This window comes from Corvus kubaryi, unplaced genomic scaffold, assembly GCF_017639235.1.
Source record: "Corvus kubaryi isolate FWS band 111438036 unplaced genomic scaffold, C.kubaryi_AGA036_p1.0 37386, whole genome shotgun sequence".
NCBI lineage: Eukaryota > Metazoa > Chordata > Aves > Passeriformes > Corvidae > Corvus > Corvus kubaryi.
In genome coordinates, this window is record NW_024581128.1 from 317,776 (window position 1) to 333,227 (window position 15,452).

General features: G+C 47.0%; 2 protein-coding genes across 6 annotated transcripts in view; one reads left to right on the forward strand and one right to left on the reverse strand.

Moving 5' to 3' along the window:
• ATL2 (atlastin GTPase 2) overlaps window positions 1–6,817 on the forward strand; it is a 41,183-nt gene extending 34,366 nt beyond the window's left edge. Inside the window, exons 11-15 of one of the 5 annotated variants that reach the window (XR_006017543.1) lie at window positions 620–691; window positions 2,399–2,830; window positions 4,245–4,259; window positions 4,367–4,600; window positions 4,887–5,078. Coding sequence is in view for 4 of the 5 variants with exons in the window: in XM_042036760.1 (XP_041892694.1) it covers window positions 620–691; window positions 2,399–2,830; window positions 4,245–4,259; window positions 4,367–4,474 (627 nt within the window). In the remaining variant the exon portion in view is untranslated. Of the gene's footprint in view, window positions 1–619; window positions 692–2,398; window positions 2,831–4,244; window positions 4,260–4,366 lie in introns of all 5 variants that reach the window. The other 4 variants (XM_042036760.1, XM_042036759.1, XM_042036762.1 and 1 more) reach the window with 4 other exon arrangements.
• A 2,062-nt stretch (window positions 6,818–8,879) lies between these two features.
• Window positions 8,880–15,446, reverse strand: EIF4A3 (eukaryotic translation initiation factor 4A3). The gene is made up of 12 exons (XM_042036763.1): window positions 15,307–15,446; window positions 15,047–15,119; window positions 14,200–14,266; window positions 13,291–13,353; window positions 12,754–12,886; window positions 11,978–12,058; window positions 11,540–11,681; window positions 10,632–10,770; window positions 10,055–10,170; window positions 9,446–9,553; window positions 9,233–9,360; window positions 8,880–9,080 (listed from the first exon to the last, which is right to left on the reverse strand). The coding sequence occupies exons 1-12, from the start codon at window positions 15,422–15,424 to the stop codon at window positions 9,064–9,066; spliced, it is 1,185 nt and encodes a 394-aa protein (XP_041892697.1). The 5' UTR covers window positions 15,425–15,446; the 3' UTR covers window positions 8,880–9,063.
• Window positions 15,447–15,452: the final 6 nt, after the last annotated feature.

Here is a 15,452-nt window from a genome sequence, read left to right on the forward strand (position 1 = left end):
GTGATGGTTGGGTACTTTTCCCTCAGTTTCATCAACCAAATAAAATGAAATCAACCAAATGGAGCAGGGGTCTATCTGGTTGGTTGGGTTTTTTAGCTGCTTTACTCTCTAAGCATGGGTTTCCTCTAACTTGCTGTTTGGGAGATCCAGAAAATGACATCTTGCAGCTTTAACTACAATAGTTGTCCCTGACATGACACAGGTAGAAAATAAGTGTTAAGTTCTTAACAAAATTGACAATTACGATTGACGCCAAAACTGTACAACTATAATGCAGAAATAATACCAGCTTCCTCCTTTCCTCTTAGGTAGTGGGAGTAGTCCAGTACCAGGATTAATATGTAATAGTTTAGTGACCCTTATGTGCTTATTAACAGTAGAGCATTCAGAAGAGATTGCTCATGATGAAAAGCCTGTACAAGCAAGCTGAGGTTGGTTTGCAGCTGTGCTAGAAAGCTGAAGAAGGGCAGCAATATGTTTTAATGTGTACTGCTAAACTTCACTTATTTTTGTGTGGCCTTTTCCTGGCCATCTGGAGGTTTTGGGGGTATGCTGGAAGTGTAATGCTGTGTGTAAGCTGGAAGTGCTGTGATGACAGAGGATGCTCTGTGTTTTCTAGGCAACAGCTGAGGCGAACAATCTTGCTGCTGTGGCAGGAGCAAAGGACTTGTACAGCAAAGGCATGGAGCAGGTATGATGGCACAACCTTTCCTAAACACCTGCATGCAAATACAGGCCTTGAGCTTCCATGTTGTACTCTGTGTGTGAGCACTTCAGTGGGGGGAAGTAGCTCAGGGCCAGGACTTGTGTGTGTTCTGCACTCTGCTCTGAGCTGAGGTGTCTGATGTTGGGGAGATATGAAAAGGTTGTGTTTGCAGGATACACTACCTGTTAGTTCCCTCCATAGCTCTTGACAGGCCTCTCAGAATCCTGTGACATGAAATGCACAAGCAGATGAGCAGACATTTGTTGTGCCAGGGTTGCATAGTGGTGAAATTCTAGGTTTGTAGTCTCATGCTTCTGAATTGTGGCCATTCACTGGCTGTAAAATGCAAGGATTCTGATACTTAAAGAAACCCCTTGAAATACAAGAATTACTTTGAAAAACCTGTGTATGTAATTTCCTTCTCGCTTCTTCTTTTGAAGATGGTGATTTTATATCATTCTAAGCTGAGTGCTGGATGGATTTCATACTTCATTGTAGTGGTATGCAAGGTTTTATCATAGGAAATTCTGAAAACCATTACCTGTCTCATAAAGCTTAACAGGACTGTGCTTATTGTGAAACTGTACAACCAGAAAGACCAGTAGGTGTGAGAACATGCTACAAATGTAGCTCCCCATTAATTAGGCTAATTGTGGTCTTAATTGCTGAAATAGCTTTCTGTTTTGAAATTAGAGTAAGATCTAATGCTAGTGGCAGACAAGCCAGTTCCATTTGTTAGCAGGCTGTTTGGAGAATGTTCTGCTGGTTTAAAGGAACTCCTCTGTTTCCATTTTGGAAAATATCTTGAAATAGTAAATATGTTGTTTATAATACATGTCAAGTCTGCCTTCCAAACTTGAATCTTCAGTGGTTGTTGAGATACTGTAGTTGTAAGGTTTCTAACTTGGAGCAGGGAATAAACAGAAACAGATGTTCTTTTAAACAGACTTTGTTTCCATAGTAATGTTCCCCAGTACTGTATATTTTTATATCACTGTAGAGATATGCAAAAATTATGGAATAGATTTTTTTATCCAGATGTCTCATATGATGTTCTTGATCTGACACAGCTCTGAAACTTCTATTTTTAAAAACAGAAGTGGGAACTCTTTGGATTTAAAGCTCGATTATGTAAAGGTAGTTCTTACTGCAGCTTCTGAGTTGTCCTCGTGAACCAAAGCCCTCCTTTGCTGAGCATGCATAACCAAAATACTGTCCCCCTAATGACCTGAAATGTAAGGAACAACAGGTGCAGTGTCACAGAGTGCAAGAAAACAGTGGCAGTTATTTGTGTGGTGACCTCCTGATTTCTCAGTAGCTCCTAGTGTTTAACACGCTCTGGGCAATGTGGAAAAAGCAGTTTTGAAGGATGAGATTAGTGGCCATTTCCCAGGGAGTTTTGGTGGATGTGGAGGACTTCATTATGGGAAAAAGCAGGGATGTGCACGTGGCTGTTGTCCTGTCCTTCTGGGCCTGTCTGAAGAGAACAGTAGAAGTGTGAGTTAGTCCCGTGCTGTGGGTCTGTGTGTGGTTGGACAGGTGAGGCTCCTGCCATGCCATGATCCAAGGCTGCTTCACTGGCTGGGCCTGGAGCTCACAGAGCCAAGGGAGGAGGGCAGCGAGGGGCAGGTGCTTTCTGTGCAGCAGCAGAGGCTCAGGGTGTGATTCCGTGGTCTCTGGTCGCTCCCGCAGGTGTGTGGGGGAGATAAGCCTTACATCGCCCCATCGGACCTCGAGCGGAAGCACCAGGATTTCCGAGAGAGTGCCATCCGGCAGTTCCGCTCCGTGAAGAAGATGGGAGGGGAGGAGTTCTGCCGGCGCTACCAGGAGCAACTGGAAGTGGAAATCGACGAGATCTATGCAAACTTTGTGAAGCACAACGATGGCAAAAACATCTTTTATGCTGCTCGTACCCCTGCCACTCTATTTGCAGTCATGTTTGCCATGTACATAATCTCAGGACTGACTGGGTTCCTTGGCATGAACTCCATAGCTGCCCTGTGTAATCTTGTGCTGGGGATGGCTCTTATATCGTTTTGTACATGGGCATACGTTAAGTACTCTGGGGAATTCAGAGAAGTTGGAACAGCCATTGATCAGATCGCTGAAGCTATATGGGAACAGGTTGGTATCTGTTTTTATTGCAAAATCTTGCTGTCTTGAGCAGACATATCAAACAGTTTCTGTTCTGTTCTGCTGAGAGGGAAAAGCTGGTCTAGACCTAATAGAGAATGTGAGTGCTGCCAAAGGGAAAATCTGCTCAGTAGTGTGACTGCTCTCTTCAGGAACAGATGCTGCACACAAGGAATGTTAAATAAGCGTAGGATATTGCCAACAAAGTGTTACGTAAGGTGCAGAAGGTTACTTAGTAGGTGCTTTGATGGCAAAGAGTGGAGGGACTTCTCAATTCTCTTTTTCCTTATTCATAGTAAGGAATTGTTTTTGAAGTTATGTTTATAGATAAGCTTGTCCTTATGTGGTGGATGTGGTGGATAAAATATCTCAGATCATGCAATGAGAAAGGCGAAACACTGCCCTCCTCTCCTGATGGGATGCTGAAGGGCTGATGAGTCCTTGGAGAGAACTGGCTTGGGTGATGGCTTTCAGCAGCTGCTACCAGAGGGTGCACAGCAGGTTTCTTCCATCAGGGAGACTTGTGCTGTCTGTGACAGCTTCAGTGGGTGCAACTGCTGTTTGCAGGGAATCCTCAACAAATTCCTGAAAGGAAAAGATGTGAGTGTAGGGACAACAGAGCTGGAGGAGGAAACTTTGTGCATAGAGATTTTGCTGCCTGAACTCAGTTGACACAGCTGTGGCCAGTAAGGCCAGTGTAGAGAATTCTTGAAATTCTCTATTCCTATTCTCCAGTAGTTTTTGGAGCATTCTGACTAGCTATGTCCAGTGCCAGCAGAAGGGAAACACTTTTCTGCTGTTTTTACTGGAAATAAAGGGTGCACTGAGCTTATCTGGGGTGACATTAAAGTGTGTCCTGTGAGGCATGAGCAGATAACTAACTGGAGCCTTCTGCACAGATGCTTGCTTCTGCAGCTGAAAAATTCCTGTGTTCAAGGCTCATCCTAGGCACTGGTACACTAGGCCTATCTGAGCAACCTGCTGAGGGTCCTAGTCAGGTTGAGTTACACTGGAGCAGAAAAAGTGGATTTTTAAAAATAGGGAAATGAGCATCAGTAAATAAATTGGTAACTAAATCTTGAGTTAGCACCACTAACTAGTGATTGAAATTGAGGCTCTCCAGTTCTACTGGAGCTGCTGCTGCATGGTACCCCAAGCACACAAGGCTTGGTTTGGCTGCTGCCTTCCCTGGGAGGGGGAGAACTTGGCTTATACTGGCAGGAGCTTGCCATTTGTGGGCTGGAGGAAGGTGGTCGCAAAAAAACATCAGCAGTGTTGCTGTTAGAGCTGCACATCAGTAATAGGCAAAGCACTGCAGGTCCTGTCTGAGTCACTCTGATTGAATACACAATCTTAACTGTTGATTTTTCTGAATCTCTGCCTTTCTTTTCCCTCCTTGCTTCAGAGGAATCCCAGGAAGGTGAGAAGTTACTGGCAATCAGGTTTTTTTTTTTTTTTTCTGAACTTGATTGACTTTCTGCTGTGTTGTGAGAGCCGGTTTTCCTAACAGCTGAATTCATGTTTTAGGTGTTTTCCAAACTCTTTGAAGTCCTTAGACGCCGAACGGTTCGTCGTGCTCTTACATCAGTGCCGCGACAGCGACTCTCATCCAACAATAACAAGAAGAAAAACTAGCCAGTATTTTTAACTTTCTTTCTGTATCTGAAGTGTTCACACTTACACATATAGGACAATAAGCTGGACCGTCTGGGCCGGTCTGCATAAATGCTGTAACCATACCAGACTGATGCTGCATATGGGGTATGGAATTGCACATCCATCTTCTAGGAACTGTAAAGTGGTTTGAATTCAGTGAAATACTGCTGTGTAGGAGGGGTGTCACTTGTGTCCATAGCATGTGACTGCTTTAACCTCATTACTCTAGCAGCAAAATTCATTTCTCTTTCAGTTCATGCCACTTTGTGTCAGACTTCATCATTCTAAGTTTTTTCATGATTTCAAGTCTCATCTCTTTATATGGTTTTATATCTTATTTTCCTTGGTTACCTCATTTTCTTGTTTCTTTTGCACATTTCTCATTCCACAGGTGTTGAAGCCCATGAGTGATAATTTGATGGAGGATCACATGAGGCAGTCTGTAAAAAACTCTATCAAAGCAGGCCTGACCGAGCAGGTGTCTCACCATGCCAGACTAAAGACAGACTGACAGTTCGTCTCCTCTTCAACTCTGCCCTCTCATCCTAGACATGCTTGCTGTACCATGAGAACTCAATAATAATAATAAAAAATGAATAAAAATAAACCAAAGTTTACAATCAACTGTAGAAGTAGTTTAGTGTGATTGGCTTCACAGATTGCTGCCATCACCGGGGAAGAGTTAAGTTTGTCAGTGTTCAGCTTCTCAGACAAACTGGTGCCATGGAGCCCGCTGGGGTGGGAGGGAGTGGCTCAGTTTTACGTAGTCCTGGTGACCTGTGTTTGGGGGAGGGAGGGGGAGCTTCCCCAGCGCTGTGAGTCCGTGCAGGCTCTGGCTTACAGGGGCAACCTGTCCCCTGCAGGAGCTGACTTCAGGGAAGTGTAATGATCAGACCCACACTAGGTGTGCTCTCACCAGATGTCCCCAGCGCGGCACTGCCCCTCGCAAGCTCCAGCGAGTGTCCTGTGTGTGCAGCCGGTGGAGCCATCGGAGCGGCCACTCCATTACAACACGTCTCTTGCTTTCTTGCCTTTTACCAGTGTTACACAGATGCATGTGCTGGTTCCTCACGCAGAACTGGGCTGTCAGGGAGGCAGTGGCTCAGCACAGAGGGTGTCTTGCCTTGAACTCGCAGACCTGGTCCCGAGGGAGGTGCATATCGGAACTGAGCTGTCTTTTTCTGCAGTTTAGCCTTCATGTATATAATATTGCCATTAATTCTACTGGGGAAGAAATTCCATCCAAAAATGTTGCCTACAGCTACCAAGCAATGAGTTAGGATTGTCTGTACAGTGTGTTTAGTTTTTATTTTTTAAGAAATCACAGATAGGGCATGTATATGAAATATAAATATATAAATACGATTTTGTATCAAAGTTTTGTAGTTTATGGCAAAACCTGGTTCTGTGGTAGCTAAGTGCAGTTCCTGTAAAGGAATGTTTGTGGCTCATGTAAATGTGTGAATGCATCAACAATTTGAAGTTTTTTGATATATTTGTGATATTTACCTGCCTTGAGCACTGCAATCTCTCACCCCCTTGGGAAAATCAATGGGAATGTTTGTTGTGAAACTCTTGTCTTCTGTTGCATTTTAAAGTTATTTCCTGTAATTTATTTTCAGTACATGATTAAAATCAGTTATGTATATATGAAATGAAATCTGTGCTTATTTTTAAAAGATGTTCAAGTATTGTATTCTACTACATAAACTATGTCAAATACTTATCCTGACAATTATATGAACAGATTTGTTCTATTGTACTTCATAGCTTTCTATTGAAGCCGATGTTCCTCTCATGCTTGTCTCTGGAAGATGACCTCTGTCCAGCTCATACCCCCTCCCTGTATAGGAAAACCTCCTGCTGTTCTTAAGCACGCTTTTGACTTGTGGAGTTGCTTGTCAGATTCTGCCCTCCGACAACTGTATCACTCTGAAATCCTGTTACTGGCTTTACTTTCATTCTTGGCTAAATCAGTACCAACTGTGTGGAGTGTAAAGGCAGCTAAATAATTACCTGCTGTAGTTTCAGCTGGAACTGGCTGTGTGCAATAGCTGGGTTTTTGCATTCCTAAATGGCAACAATTCTCATCAACATTTGAGCTTTAACATCTCCCCTCTCTCGAGTGAGGGAAATCATCTGTCTAGGACTAAAGCAATTGCACTGTGACTTTTGCACCGCGAAGAACTGCTGGGGAGTGGTGGTTACCTGCCCTCTGCAGGTGAGGGCTCAGCTCCAGGGGAATGATGCTAAAGATGAGGTAGGAATGTCGCATTTTATGATATCTCAACCTGTACAGATTAAATACTGTTATTCAAACAAGCCAATGCTTTGGTGATTAATCTCTTACTAATCAAATGAGTCACACGGGGGCTCGCAGGGCCACACCTGCCCTTGCTGCTCGTGTTCTTGTCCAGGAAGGTGCGAGATTTGCGGCTGTGCCCTGCAGAGATGGCAAAAGCAGAACTCTTCCCAGCATGTGGACAAGGAGTTGCAAGGCTTTATCTGTACTCTTCTTCAGGGTCTGTGGGGGCAGAGTTCCTGAACTGTGCCACGAAGTTGCAGAATGAATGTAAAAGCCCCTCGAGCTTGTGGGAGGGATCAAAGAGAGGGAAAGGGAGGGGTCAAGGTGACTTTTAATGAAATGTGGGAAATTGGTGTTTTAGGGGATAAAAGGGGCTGGTCACGTGGCAGCAGGTTGCTGGTGCACGTCCTTGTCTGGCCATGCTGTTAACCCCATCTCTCCCTTCCATGGAAGAGGGGGTTCCATTCTGTCTGCACGTGTGCATCGAGGTCAAAGTACCAGGGACTGGAATGGGACCTGGGGTCACAGGGGCTGCATGTTTGGAGTGGCAGCAGCCTGCAGCGAGGTTGTGTCACTTTAGCCAGCAAGTAGAGTAAGGGGCTTGGGCGCCTGGTGTTGGAGCAGCTCAGTCTGGGCTGGACACATCTATTTTTGCATGAGGCAGCTGGAGGAACAAGGTCTGGGCTGATCTGGAGGGTGTGGGGTTCAACTGGGATCCTTTTTTTATGTGTGACTCCGTCTGTGGATGCAAAAGAGGCTCTGCAAGGGCCCGTTAAGGATAGACGCGTGTCACAAGGCCAGCTGCTGAGGGCAGGCACAGTGGGGATGTGCAAGGGTGGGCTGAACCCGCGACTGCACTGCAGCTGTGGGCCATGCTCATGTGCTGGTTACTGGAGCAGACTGGTGCTCCAGAGGCTGGATACTAGGCTGGATACTAGACTGGATGAGCTGAGCCTCCTTGCCCAGGTACTGGAGGGATCCAGAGCCTGTGTATTTCCCCTAAAAGCCCGTCACGGTGACCAGGAGGAGGGGCAGAGTAAGGGTGTTGGTGCTGTTGTGCCAGTGCTGAATGTGGATGGATGGTGTGAGCACATTCCATGTGTGTGCCCAGTGGGAATGCTGGCTCAGCCTTGCTGCTGGTGGCACACAGGGGCACGAAGCTGTAGTGGGCAGCTCCACGGGCACCCCCTTACAATCAGTACTCCTAGTAGAACAAGCTTAGTATTTCCCATCTCCTGTCTATGTGCCAAGAACATCAGGTTGGTGCAGAGAGTGGGTACAGGGAACTGAGGAGCTTCACCAGGAGAATACACAGGGGCATAAAGGAGGTGACAGCTGCTTTCTCTGCCCTGGGCTACTCCACTACTGCTCAGGAAAGGAGTTCTGAGGGATGAAGCAGATGAAATGCTCAATAAAGGTAATAATTCTGTGCAAACTGTGCTGTATTCAGGCCTCTCTGAGCATGCAAAAATCCTGATTTAGCAGGAAAAGCACAGAGCAGAACACAGTGACTGACCTCTGGCCAACTCCTGCCTCACAAAGGGACATAGCAGAGTGAGGTAGGAAAGCCACATGGAAGATCCTACAGCTGGCAAAGTACAGCATCCTGCCAGAGAGAGACACAGGGGAAGGTATAACGAGGTACAGCAGCAGAAAGAGGTGGAGAAGGTGACGAGACAGGAGACTTGCTGCTCCTGTTACTTCAAGAAGTGCCTGCCCAGGTTCCTTGGGAGGGGAAATCCTCATCTGGAGCAACAAGTCTGCTGATTTCTGGCTCCAGAAAGCCATAATCAGCAGGAAATTTCTGGCTATCTTGTAACTCAATTTTCCTACGGCAGGCTAGGGCCAGGCCACAGATTTTTCCTGTAGATGTCTGATCCTTAAAGGTTAAGGAAACGAAAAGTACATCAGGTGGCACTGCACAACAATAATGAAAGGGTAGAGAACAGGAAGCCCTGCATTTTATGAACCCAGATCGGGGGAGTGTCCAATGTTTTGTTTCATTATGCTAGCCAAGTATGGCAGTACCTCAAAACTCCCTGCCTGTAACTATGCTGGGTTAAAGTAATTAAGCCCAGGTTATGGTAAAAGTTCCTTTTTTTATTGAAAAACATGGGTGGGAGTACAGACAATATATTTACACAAGTTCCCAAGTGCAGCTCAACTCAAGAACATACGACTGAAAATATGAGAAAAGGATGTGGGTCCAAACCAGAATTACGGAGGGTACCAAATGGTACAACTTCCTGCTACCCACGGACCTTCAGATAAGATCAGCGACTGCAACGAGAGAAAATCAAAAAATTCAAAGTATGAACTGAGTGTGCTGAGAGCCACAGCCCAGCAGGACAGCACAACACTGCTGCTCCTGGGTTCTTGCCGGAACCAAGCATGTGGCATTCCTCCCCGCGGGAGGAGGGAGGAGCACTCACCGTTCATGGGCATCTCGTCGATCTGGGTGGAGTAGTACTGCTCGATGTCCCGCAGGATGCGGATGTCGTCGTTCTTCACAAAGTTGATGGCGACGCCTTTCCGGCCGTACCTGCCCGAGCGGCCGATTCTGCGGAGGCACGAGGGGAGAGGGAATGGAGGCACCGTGGGAAGAGTCCCCCAGGCACAGGGCCCTGTGGGAAGGCCCAGCCTACCTGTGGATGTAGAGCTCTCTGTTGTTGGGCAGGTCGTAGTTAATGATCAGCGACACCTGAGGCACATCCAGGCCTCGAGCCCAAACGTCTGTGGAAATAAGAACGCGGCTGCAAAGAGAAAGGCACAGTTAGGACTTTTCTGGGAACTCCCAATCTCCAGCACACAGCAGCCCCTGCTCTTCTGTGTTCCCCCCTGCCCACAGCACATCAGCAGCACCCACACTGTACTGCATGGAAAGCTGTCTCTTGAACTATCACCAAACTTCAGTCAAGACAGGACCAACACAGCTTGGATCTTTCAGAAAGAATAATGCTCCCAGGTGTTTAAAATACAGATTAAATACAAATTAAAAATTTTCCCTTGATGTATTTCAAATGCAGCAACTCCCAATGTTTTCAGCAAAACAAAACAGACTAATTCTACACCCAGAAGGATGGGCATCCCTCCTTGGAAAGCGGCAATTTCCCAACCCTTCAACACCACAGGGGAGAGATGCAAATCAGAGTTCCCCCTAACCTGAGCTGAACAAAGCCTTGAGAGGAGAGGTATTATGGGCTTCCCTGCCCTGAGGCAGCACTGATGCAGGCAACGCTGTTTGGGGCATTTACCTTGCGCCAGATCTGAACTCTTTCATGATGGACTCTCTCTCCTTTTGGGGCATGTCCCCGTGCATGGATGAAACTGTGAAGTTGGCTTCCCTCATCTTCTCTGTGAGCCAGTCGACCTGTGAACACAGCCTGGGTTAGCTCTTTGTGCAGACAGCCAAACGCAGCAGCTGAGCTCCAGAGTGATTGCAGAGATGAGCTGGTATGGACTGAGAGACACTTCCACAAGCATTCTGAGACTAAGGGAAGCAAATAATCCTTACGAACACCAGATGCTTTCAGGGCTCCACAAGCCCTGAAAAGGACAGGAATAAAGAGCATTTATTCAGAAAGTGTGGTTCTGCTCCAGGAATTACAAGCAATTAGACTGAGCACATCACTGAGCGCTACTTCTCTAAAAAGGCAATTCCTGTCAGCTGTATCACGTCTGCCTCTGTTGTTTTAAGTTAGGCACATCCCAAGGGTTTAACCCATAGTCCTACTGAACTATTTCCAAATGGAGCAGCCAGACTCCTTAACTAGCCCAGCATTGTTTGAGTCACCCTCAGGAAGAACCATGCCCCTCTGATGGCCCCTGTACCTTTCTCTTGGTGTTACAAAAGATGACAGCCTGGGTGATGGTCAGTGTGTCGTAGAGATCACACAAGGTGTCAAACTTCCACTCTTCCCTCTCCACAGCCACGAAAAACTGCTTGATTCCTTCGAGGGTCAACTCATCACTGTAGGGAAGAACACCACAAGCAGGTGAATAGCAGTTAGAAGGGCTGGCTGTGCTTCACCAGAGACCACCCCTCTGCCCTGTGTGCTGTGGGTTGCTGGGTCCAGACAGAGTCCCAGCTTCTAGAAACTCCTGGGAAAATTCAGAAGGGCCTTGACATGACCCGTTCAGCAGAGACAGGAACTGCTCTGCTCCAGCCAGCCAGCTCCAAAGTGGAACATTTCTGTTCCCAGCATTTTTACATTCCAGCTTCTTGATGAGAGAGACTGAAGAGAGTCTCAAGAAGCTCGAATATACCAAATTGGGCAGAGTAAGGGCTCAGGCAAGAGGGAGACTCCTCCTGAGTTACAGTGCACAAGGACCTGTGACACCACCAGATGTAAGCTATGCCTCCAAGAACATCCAGGATCAGTCAGCTGAAAGGTTTTTTAGCCTGCTATGTAATAGGAAATTGTAACGGGAAGCTGAAAAAAATCCTCTGGGGAAGCCCAGGAACTGGGCAAGTGTGAAAGATGGATTTCCACAAGGAGAGACTGCTATCCCCAGGGGAGGGTGAGGGGACAGCCAGGCTGAGCAGCAGCACGCAGAACTGGACAAGTCAGGGAGACAAATCAGCCCCTGCTGGCAAACAGGACATAAGCACATCTGCAAACACTCGGGAATGGTGAGAAGGAACATGAGAGACTCTCTGTGCATTTAAACCAGTTAACTGTGAACCAGTAAACAGGACCAACTCAGAGTTCCTGCTCTCTCCAAGGAAACTCACTCACCGTTTCACCAAGATGCGGATGGGGTCTGTCATGAATTTGTTGGTCATTTCCAAGATTTCATGTGGCAAAGTGGCACTGATCAGCACCACCTGTGTGGCTGGGGGCAGGTATCTGTACACATCATAAATCTGCTCCTTGAAGCCTGCAAATCAAGCCACACAAGAACAGTTAGCACATCTTTCTCCCAAATATCGTCTCCTTTCACAATCTGACCTGGAATTCAGTAGTGGCTCTGTACTATGGGATGAACGTAAATGTGTCAATCAGTAACATCAGACAAGGCATATTATGTAGTTTAACTCATTACAACCTGTAGCTAACTGTAATTGCCTAACTTTTTAAACTTTAAACTTTTTAGAAGTGGGCCTGCCAGCTGGGACACTTTGGAATCTCAAAGAGGCAAGGAGAAAGCAAGTAAAAGGGAGACAAATGTCTTACCTTTATTGAGCATTTCATCTGCTTCATCCAAAACCAGCATTTTGATGGCACGAGTTCTTAAACTTCTGCGACGAATCATATCTGTAAGATTTCACTTTGTGAGATGAGAAAGCTCTGAAAGCAAGTGAGCCCATACTGCACTCATCACTGTCAGGGCATTTTGGTGGAGGAGGGACAGATGTGAGAAATACAAAATGCCAGATGAACTTTATGTCAACAGAATCCACAAATCCTGTTTGAGAGCCAGCCCAGTTCAGCAGCTGCTGATTTTTGTTTGGTTTTTTTTTTTCCCCCACTTGTGGGAACTAGGTCATGTTCTCCCAGTGACAGGAGCTTGTGTAAGGGCTGTCTGTTTCTCAGAAGATGTGAGCTTGAAGGCCAATGCTACCTCTGTGATAACTGCCACGAGCAGTAAATGTTCAACTCTTCATGCAGTGAAACCAGAAGGTACCAGCTGCAAGTGCACGTGATCTAACAAAGACAGAGCAACCACCAGGACACAGAAAATGTGGACCTAATTTTGGCATTCATGTAGGCCTGGCTCCTATCCCCTCGAAGATTCAGGGACTGTAATACTTCTTCCTTTTTCCAAAGCCACCACATAAAGAGTCACCTCAACAATGAAAAGCAAAACAAAAGCAGAGAAAATGAAAATACCATCACCACGGATTTCCCTCTAGACTTTCCCAGGTGCAAGGGCAGTAAGTTGTTACCTTGTTACACTTCACACTGATGTTACATTAACACTGTTGCAGTAAATATCACGATTTGCTTACCAAACACCCGGCCTGGGGTGCCAGCCACCACGTGCTGCCCATAATCCAATTTGCGGATATCCTCCCCCACGTTGGTGCCCCCGATGCAGGCGTGACACTGCACGTTCATGTAGTCTCCCAGGGCGAGAAGCCCCTGTGTGGGTACAAAGAAACGGCTTCATCACCCCGGCTCTCCTAAGGCTGCATTTGTGAAGAGATGCAGGTCTGTGCAGCCACGCTGTGGGGTTTTTAAAGATGTCAGCACAAGGAGTTAGATGGATGTTTTTAATCTTGGTTACCCACACCTCCACAACAGCAGGCCTTAAAACACTGGGAACTCAGTTCCTCAGGGATCACAACTGCTTTAGAAGTGCTGGCCTTAAAAACTCAGGACTGTGCAAAAGAGCAAATGGCCCAGTATCAGATGATACTCTGTTATTTCTCTCAGGAACAGAAAGAAAGAGCGGAAGCTGCGTTTTGAGCTCTGCTAGGGAAACACCAGAGCCCTGGCCCCAGGCCTTGCCAGTGCCTTCCAGACAGGGATTGAAATGCTCCTACCTTCTGAATCTGCACAGCCAGCTCCCGAGTTGGTGCCAGGATCAAGGCCTGTGTCTCGCGAACCTGGTTAAAACATGGGATCACATGGAAGTTAATCACCGACCAGAGAGCCAAGCACGCAAGAGATGATGGATCTCACACAACTGAAGCTGTGAAATGTCACAGCTGAAGGATTTGTCACAGAATTTTGTGCTAAAAAAAAAAAAAGGTGCATACATTTCTTGCAAAACAGAAACAAATTTCAAGCCCTTCGGTTCTGTGTGTTGGGTTCAGATAAACACCTTGCACAGCACAAGGATTCCAAGGCAATGTTTTAGTGTCATCTCTGAAAGATATTATGAGCACTTTACAGAAATGAAGCAAAAGCTGTCCTTTCCACTTGCAACCTTTACTTTTATGTCCCCATACAGTGACAGATAAGCAACAATCTAAGCCCATGGAAAACCATCCTTATATTCAACTGCATCTACACATCCAAGTTATAAACTACTACTGGGTGGACAAGATACCCCTGAGCAGAACAAAAGCAACAGCTGTCAGTCAAAAGTCTAGGTTTGATTCTGTGCAACATGTGGCAACTGTTCAGAGAGTTTGAGGATGCTGTCAGGACTGCCTGAAGACCATTCTGCTTGCTGAGAGATTAACTCAGCCCTAACAGGTGAAAGAGGTCAACTCTTAAAGCCAACTTTATGATTACAAGACTTCATCTGAACTTACTGTGCCAGACCAGCTTTAACAGTTAAATTGTTACAGAGTCTGGTGGAGTTCTCAGTCAGAATTTTGTCACTGTCCACAATCAAAATATTTCAATGTAAAGCTTCATTTATTCACTCCTAAAGAATACATTTTTAAGATGAAGGTCAATGATTTAGTAAAAATTATTTCTAGCATGTGCTGCTATGAAATTACCTGTATATCCAGGCATTGTAGAACAGAGATGGAGAATGTTGCTGTCTTCCCTGTTCCCGACTGTGACCTGAGAAACAAATGTGTGGTGAATACTCTGCATGTCTGGACAAACAGTACGGGCAATTTCAACACATTCCACCCCTCTGCTCTCTCCCACCCCTCCATTGCAAAGAACTCAACAGTGCCAACAAAGGCTTGTTATGATAAGAGCATGATCTGCTGTCAAGCAGCTTTGAGAACTGCAATATCAGGGATAGAACAGTCCAGGGCCCCCAGCTCCAGCATGTTCACTCCTCATCAGACCAGCACTTTAACTTTCTGCCATCTGTCATACATACAGCTTTGTTCAAGTAAATGACAGATAAGCCCATGCAATCTGCCAGGGTAGTAATTCTCACTAGTGACCAAGAAAGGATTTCTTCAGTGGGATGCATATCCTTCTTTGTCTCTAAGACATAATATATTTTTTACAGTAACTAAACCTAATAAACTTTGGCACTAACAACTGTTACGATCACAGCAAGTTAGGCAGTTTTGCTTGTCACATCATAAAACCATAGAATAGTTTGGATTGGAAGGGAACTTAAACAACATCCATCTCCATCCCCCCTGCCGTGGGAAGGGACACCTTCCACTAGACCAGGTCGTCCAGAGCCCCATCCAGTCTGGCTTTGAGCACTTCCAGGGATGGGGCATTCACAGCTGCTCTGTCCAACCTGTCCCAGGTCATTCCCCACACCCTGCCAGGCACCAGCTCAGGCCCACGGGTGGCCAATCCCGCTTCCAGCCTCAAGGCAGGGAACGTGACCGACATCCCCCGCCCCGCCCCGGCCCCGGCCGCACTCACTGAGCGATCACGTCCCTGCCCTTGATGATCTGCTTGATGGCTCGCTGCTGGATGGCCGACGGCTTCTCGAACCCTGCGGGGGCGAAGGGACACGGTCAGGGCAGGCCCCGCCACCGGCCGGCGGCGGCCGCACGGCGCAGGCGCGACGCCGACATCCGGGCGCTGCCACGGGCCCCGAACCCCTCCTTCCCCTCAGCCGGTCCCCCTCGGCCCCGCGTCCCGTGCCCCGCGTCGCTTCCCCCTCCGTCCCCGCCGCCCACCGTAGGCGTAGATGCCGCGCAGCAGGTCCTCCCGCAGGCCCATGGTGTCGAAGGTGGGCGTCACGTCCACCTCCTCGCTGGTCTCGAACTCCACCTTGGTCATGTCCTCCTCCTTCATGAGGCGCTTCCGCGCCGAGCTGCCCGCG